Source organism: Opisthorchis viverrini (genome assembly GCF_000715545.1).
Source record: "Opisthorchis viverrini unplaced genomic scaffold opera_v5_252, whole genome shotgun sequence".
Taxonomy (NCBI): Eukaryota; Metazoa; Platyhelminthes; class Trematoda; order Opisthorchiida; family Opisthorchiidae; genus Opisthorchis; species Opisthorchis viverrini.
The window spans coordinates 189,698-196,813 of NW_008751910.1; the positions used below are offsets into that span (position 1 = coordinate 189,698).

Sequence of the window (7,116 nt, forward strand, 5' to 3'; positions counted from 1 at the left end):
ATGTATATATATATATATTGCATTGAAGGCAATAGCTTGGATTCATGAGTGCCACTGAGGGCGCGACTTGGTCATGTCTGACAATGTCTCCATGCATTGATATGGCCCGTCTCGGGGCCCCCATCCAGGAAGAGGGCAATGACCAGCGCAGCTGAGTTTGCTGGTAATGGCTTTTATACTTCACTGCCAAGTCATTGTTTGACCGCCTCTGGCTCTTTTCTACCCTTCACGTGGCTGTGCGAAAAGAGCTCTTCGAGGAAGCCGGTCGACTGGCATACGCAGCACGTGGCCAAACCAGCGCAACCGATGCAATGTGATCAGTTCATCTATCGAGAGTTAGTTATTTCTCCCGAATACCATTCGACTAACTTCAGCATTGCTGATCGGGTGTTCCCACCAGATTCGGGCGATGCTACGAAGACAACGATCGTCAGGATGAATTTGACCTCTGGCCATAGGGTTCTTTGAAATGTAGCACCACCAGATTCGGGCAATGCTCTGAAGACAACGATCGTCAGGATGAATGTGACCTCTGGCCATAGTGTTCTTTGTAAATGTAGCATCCCGAATTCTTTAAAGGTTTGCTGCAAATCTGAGTTAATACGAATGTGGATCGAATGGATGCTTCAGATACAGATTCACTTCCAGTTTCAAAGCAAGCCACACGGGACAACTACAACTTAAATTAGTCAAACGATTGTTTAGCGAAATGATCTCGCATAAGCGCGCTGTGACCGATCACAAGGTCGGACAAGCAGAACCAGGCGGTCGGGTTTGACAGGTTTTGTGAGCGTTTTACTAGACCCGAATACAGGTGGCGGTTAATCAATCTTTGAGCTCGAGATAGCTCAGTGGTTAACGTGTGAACTCACTGAACGGAGGGTCCGTGGCTCGAACCCAACTCCGGTATCCTGACAGCTCCTGTCTAGACTTGTACAACTTGGAAGCATCTCAACCTTTTTGCTTCATTCGGGTGAGTTGGCGGCTAGGCGCCGAAGGTGTGCTACAATTGAATGGCAGATATAAGAATAGTAACACCCTATTTTTACTCATTTCCTTTATCACCACACTAGACAGAACGGAGTTATGTTTCCATGACAAAGATGCTAAGCATAATAGTGTACTTGCGGGTCATACATGCGGTTACGTTTGGCGAATATAAGTTAGGTGCTCATGGTGACTTACAGTTGGGTCTCCGCGAACTGTTTGCACATGGCCGCCTTGTTCTTGATTAGCGTTAGACGCTTTTGCAATCGCAGCTCACTCGCCTCGTTTGTGATCGGTGAGTTCACGGCCTTGATCAGAACTTTGTAGGCCTCAGTCAGAGCACCGGTCGCTTTCTCGTAACTTCCAAAGTCTTCTATCTCAGCCTATTTTTAATGTTTTGAAAAGTTATACCGGAATAAGATTTGGAAAGACCATCATGAGTCTAATCAGTGACAACCTCAACGTCGATCCACCATGAAAAAGGGCTTGTTTGACCTCTGATGACCTGTTTGTTCAAGGGTCCAAGAGTTCAATGAGGTCCAACAAGCTTAGGAAATTCGGCTGACGGCCACTCAAGAAATGCTTGTCTACGTTGTAAAGCCTTGTGTTCCGTGTCGCACATTTACGTCAACTGAATGCATAAGGGATGAGCCGTACACGGACTTAATAAATTTCAGCTGAGATCTCTACGTGTAAGTGATGCTAACATATACTGAAAAGCAGAAAACAAGTGTACAGCTGTTTCATCCCTATCGGAAATAATCAGTAGTGCGCACCTCACGAAACTTCAGAGGGTTTCGAACCCACAACCACGAGACCAGCGGTTTGAACACAACTTTCGGCCACGAGCGGCTGACCAGCATCGTGATCGACTCGCACTGGAATGAGTCATTTGCCTATTTTTATGGTCCCTATGTACAGCACTCCCTCAGTTACGAAACAGGGTGTCTATCACAACTCACATGTGCACATGCCTCATAGAAAAAGGCCAGGGATTCTGGGGCTCGACCACGCGTGTAGAACTGCACGATCGTTCGCATTGTGTCCACGTTGGTTCGCCATCCTTCCAGTGTTTGCAAGTAGTTCGCGGCCATCACATAAATTTCCTTCTGTTTGCTGACGTTTGCGAAGAAGATTATTTTCTCTGTGTCGCCAGAACGGATGAGTGCCTTCATGGCTGCGATGCGGCTACCAGCCTGAGTGAACTTTTTGCAGGCCAGATGATATTGCCCCTGTCCCAAACACAACTCGCCGAGCTCTATCAGAATGCTCGTCCGTTCCGACCCTGATACACTACCTTCTTGCTGATCATCCGTGTTCAGTTGTGTGGGTGTCATTTTCTCTACTAGCTCCTCCGTAACAGGCACGTTGTATTCAGCACAGAGTTTCAGGGCGTCCCAGTACTGAGAGATAGACATGGAAGATTGAAAACTCACGAGCTGTCCGATCTCGTAGCACACAAAAATTTCGGTGAATATCTTCCTTTATCGCCATGACTACCTTCCTGAACACATTGATGTTTAGGCTTTAAAATGTGGCAACTATATTTTTTTTGAATTTTTGGCTCAACCTATAGTTATGTGGATCAGTATGAAGGGGTTAAAAGTCGATTTTAGGGTGCTTGTGGTGAATTGAACTCAAGTTCTCTAGTCACTAGGTCTTTCCCATTGAAGCACATCACTGGTATGTCAGTTCAGTCATTTAGCCTCCATATCCGGACCCTCGATTACTGCTATTTTGTGGTACAGAACACTCAGGCTTTTCAGGTTGTTACCCATGTTAAGTGTTCCCGCGTTTTATGTCTGGTAACTGAGAGAACCTCGATGGCTTTGGAGTCATCAGAGCCTTGTAAGTATTATGCAAGGGCAAAAATTGTACAACAGACACACTACTACTTATTTCGGGGGTTATTTTGAGTGGTGTATGCCAGATCACCGTTACTCTCTGTCTGTGATCATATCTCAATTCGCCGTTCGACCAGACATTTGCTCGATTCATTTGACTTAGGTCAACTTATATATACCATGGGCGTTCTGAACTTCAGAATTCCTATTATCATACAGTGGAGGATAACTAAGCCATATCAACTAGTTCCTTGTACTCACTCGTTTTCTCAGTTGTACATCTGGCAAATCTACTTACTATTGCCTTACCGCAGTGAGCAGTGGCGCGATGTTCATAAGCGATTCAGGTTACCCACAATACACTACAAACAAGCCCGCTCGTTGATGGTTAGCTCAGTAGGAAGACCAAAATCCATTCTTTCCCGTAAGCTCTGTTTCACTACCATCGGTTGGATAAAGCGCGAAATCCGCCAAGTACCATGTCTCTGGGGCGCCATTTTTCGCCTTCATCACTGAACGCCCATACTGCTCGGTGACGAGACCATATGGTCTCTAAAACAGTTTACACAACTACTTAACCTATTCATTACACTGATTTGTGCGAGTTTGCGTAAACAATACCACTGCAGCTTTCCACAGAACAGTGATACATTGATGGTCTTCGGAAGTGCGAAACAACTGCTACCTTGTGTGGTGTTTCGGATGAGTTTAATCCTAGATGAAAAATACCACTGTTCCCGTGTCATTTATAGTGCTATTCTGACAGACGTAGAAAATGTTGTGCCGTATTAGGTAATTAATTTAATTTTCTATTCACATCTCACAATGCTCCCAATCTACTCTTCCCTCCGGATGATTTAATTTGGTAAAACACAATTCGATATAGTTGCTTCGAAAAGCCTCCATATATATCTTAGTGGGAGCCAGGACGGCCAACTTAGGTATGGGTGTGTAAACGTAAAGTGATCGCGTAGTCATTTTCGCTGCATTGATTTGGATGCTGCTTATCTACTCGCTACTCACTACAAAAGTTAGGAGTTACCCTGACCTGGTACATTGAATCCAGAACTTACCGAATGGAACCACAAGGCTTCGGTTAGGCTTAATGAAGTAAATCTTTGGAATACAATTCTCAGTATGCCAACCTATTCATCCACAAGAGAAAAAGAGTAGCTTAATGTGCTTTGTTGGTCCAATTGGTTCCACACATCGTGAATGAGGTCAAGTTCATCCCTCTTGGGATTTTTCATCTATCGCGGGTATCTTTTTCCATACCGAAGGTAAAAATAATCAAAGTTACTTATTCCTCATCTAGTCCCTTAGCAACGAACAGATGGTCCTAAATTTTCGAAATTGAAATCATGCAGTAAAAGCCAGTGAGCTAAAGTTAGTTCTTAAAATATACGGTTCCAAGGCGACACGAATGCCATTTTGTGCTTGCTCGGCTGTACGATGGGAGCATCTGGACCAAGCTGTACTCAGTCATAGAGGGCAGATTCAAACAGCAAACCTTATTTTTCACTGTATCACATTAGTATGTACTGAGAAAGCATACTTTTGTACCGACGAGACACAAACTGAGATGGTTACGACGAATTTCTCTGGTTCAGAAACATCAAGAGGGAAACTGCTTTCTGTAGAGTCGCATATGATCATACAAAATAATAGATTTTCATTTTATGCAAGCCCTCAACAAGTGTGGAAGGTGTTCCATTTTTTCATGGAGATTTAGAAACGCTGAAGTGCGCTGCACATTCATTAAACTTCGAAAACATCCAGATGACCTTAATTCGTCAACCGATTGAAGGCGAATCTTATAATATGGTCAGAGTTTACTAGTTACCTACGCTTCAAACGCTACTAACTGACGGTTAGTAAACCATAATAGGATGTCAAGATAATTGGTGACCTCACTTACTTGTTTCCCAGAGGCAAGTACATCCACTGCTCTGTCAAACTGATTGTTTTGCACGAAAAATTCTGCGCATCTCCGTAGTAGAACGGGATCTATCCGGTCATCTAGCGATCCTGCCACACTTTGAAGAGCAGCAAACTGATGCGTCTGAAACGCAAGTTCCACCGCCTTACTCACGTATCCGGCTTTGTGATACAGCAACACTGCCTTGCTTGCGAATGCTTGTTTGGATTCAAGGTGTTTCGCAGCTTCCACCATATCTTCTGGACGACCCAACTGCGCCAAACTGTACAGATGGTCGTTTCTGTCATGTTCCTATTGGGGCGACATTATTCCATTAGATTTGAATGAAGAAACGTTTGATGATGCTAAACTAGGCAATCAGACAAGTAATAGCAAACACGACAAATACGAAAAAACTTGTTCATATTAATGTTCTGACGCCCACTGTCTAGCTCTCAGTTAGATGGCGAGAAAACTCATCCCCATGGGGCCGACAAAAGCTGGCAAACTGGCAACCACATGATCGTTTATCGAATGCAGGTGGAGTTATCTTGGAGCGAAATTATCGTGCGAGTGAACAACTTTCGGACCCAGTTTTTAATGCTGCATCTTCTTTAGGTATTCTGGAGATGCTGCAGAACGCAGCTGACACATTCAAGGAAGTGTTTTTGTCACCCAAATCCTCTAGATATCTAGTGCTGTCCAAGCGTACCGTATCATAGATGCTCACCGGTACGGTAGCAACAACAGGGTGATTGTATATTCACCCTGGCTGTGACCATCGGACGACCTATCTTTACTGGGTTGCTGCGGTCATGTATCGGGTTTCGCTCAGTACTTGGTTTAACAACTCAACATATGTCACGTCCTTCGGAAACCGAATGAAACCGCTGCTGCTACAAACCAGTTCCGTTTTACTGAGCTTTGTTCATCCAACTACTGTGCAAGCTTACCAACCGGTACAAAGAAGTAATCAACTGACAGAGGATTAACCCGACCTAGCCTAGTTTTTCTGTTCTGCTTGAATGTGGCCCCAACTCTCGTATTTTTATTGCACCGATAACAAGAGGGATGACAGTTTGGAACTGTCGAAACCATTGGGTAGGCGTTTGTCGAGTAGTCATGGTATCGAAAAGTCGTTGGCTTAAGTTGCAGATGATGGTTACTCACCTGAAGAAAGCGACATGTATACGCGATCAGTAAGATCTAGGCGGCCGCAGAACTCCTAATACCTTTTGACATGCGTGTGCCCATGCACACTGACACCTTGATGGGACCGACAGACTCTTAAATTATACATGTCTGTTGTGTTTGTCTCCGCTTCTCAATGAACAGGCATGTTTGAAACTGACAGCCTTAGCTGGAACTCGAGATGACTTGAGAGAGCCGAGTGACCCAGAAGCGAACTTACCAACCAGAAGGTCTGTTGTTCAAACCTGACCCTGACATCTCGACTGCTCCTGTGTTGGCTTCGATTGTCTGACAGTATCTCAGCTCTCTCTGATAAAACCACAGCAACTTATTGGATAGCGTGATTCAACAGCGGAAGGCTTCACTACTCAGAGTCTATTTATAGATGCAACAGAGTAATTATCACGCAAATTCCCCCTGGTAATGACTGTACGGAAAGACAGTTCATGTTTCTCAGATTACTGAGAGTTGGACTTAACCTTCACTGAGACCAGCCAATTCAGCCTGACCATCGCCCAACCCACACACACAAGAGAACCTTAGTAGGCATGAATGTTTTCGAGATGTATTATTTTGAAAAAGCCGCGAGATCCCCCGAGGAAATTTGAAATTTAATTATATAGGCTCTCAGAGTTTCAAAACTTCCCTTTGGAAGAGGTATATCCAGGAATTTTCCTGTGTGAGAGGCTACTGTGAGTAGTGGATCTTTGTTAAGCGATATCCTGGTGTGCGTTGCAAGTTTCTCCCAGTATTATACCGAAAATAACTGTACAACAGTCGGTGAGAAATGAGGATTTCTTTTGACTGAATAGATCAGCGCAACTTAGCTATATGGAATCCTTCTTTTAACATTGTACGTACCCACAATCCCCTAGGAGGAGAAAGGCGCATAAAAGGTGTTTCCTTTTTTGAGAGCTTTTCTTGATATGAATGGTTATTCGACAAGTGTTATATATTCTTCAACCGTAAGCAAGAGTTTCGTAACCGATGAAAAGGCTGATTTAAAGAATGAAGGCAACTACTGCTTTCAAACAGCTGCTCGTTTTGCGAACTCTTTTAGGCGACATTTTTCTGAGGAATTCACAAGAATCAGTGATGCATGAGATGGGTAAGGTGAGGAGGATTTGTGATTAGGAATGGTTGGTCAGCGATTCTTAGAGAACATAACACTTTTGT

At 44.1% G+C, this 7,116-nt stretch overlaps 1 protein-coding gene across 1 annotated transcript in view; it reads right to left on the minus strand.

Annotated features, from left to right (window-relative positions):
* Positions 1 to 7,116, minus strand: part of T265_09065 (hypothetical protein) — a gene marked incomplete at both ends in the record, with an annotated part of 61,834 nt that overhangs the window by 7,990 nt on the left and 46,728 nt on the right. The window contains 3 exons of the mRNA XM_009175044.1: positions 1,186 to 1,370; positions 1,950 to 2,390; positions 4,750 to 5,061. Coding sequence (XP_009173308.1) covers positions 1,186 to 1,370; positions 1,950 to 2,390; positions 4,750 to 5,061 — 938 coding nt within the window. The remainder of the gene's footprint in view (positions 1 to 1,185; positions 1,371 to 1,949; positions 2,391 to 4,749; positions 5,062 to 7,116) is intronic.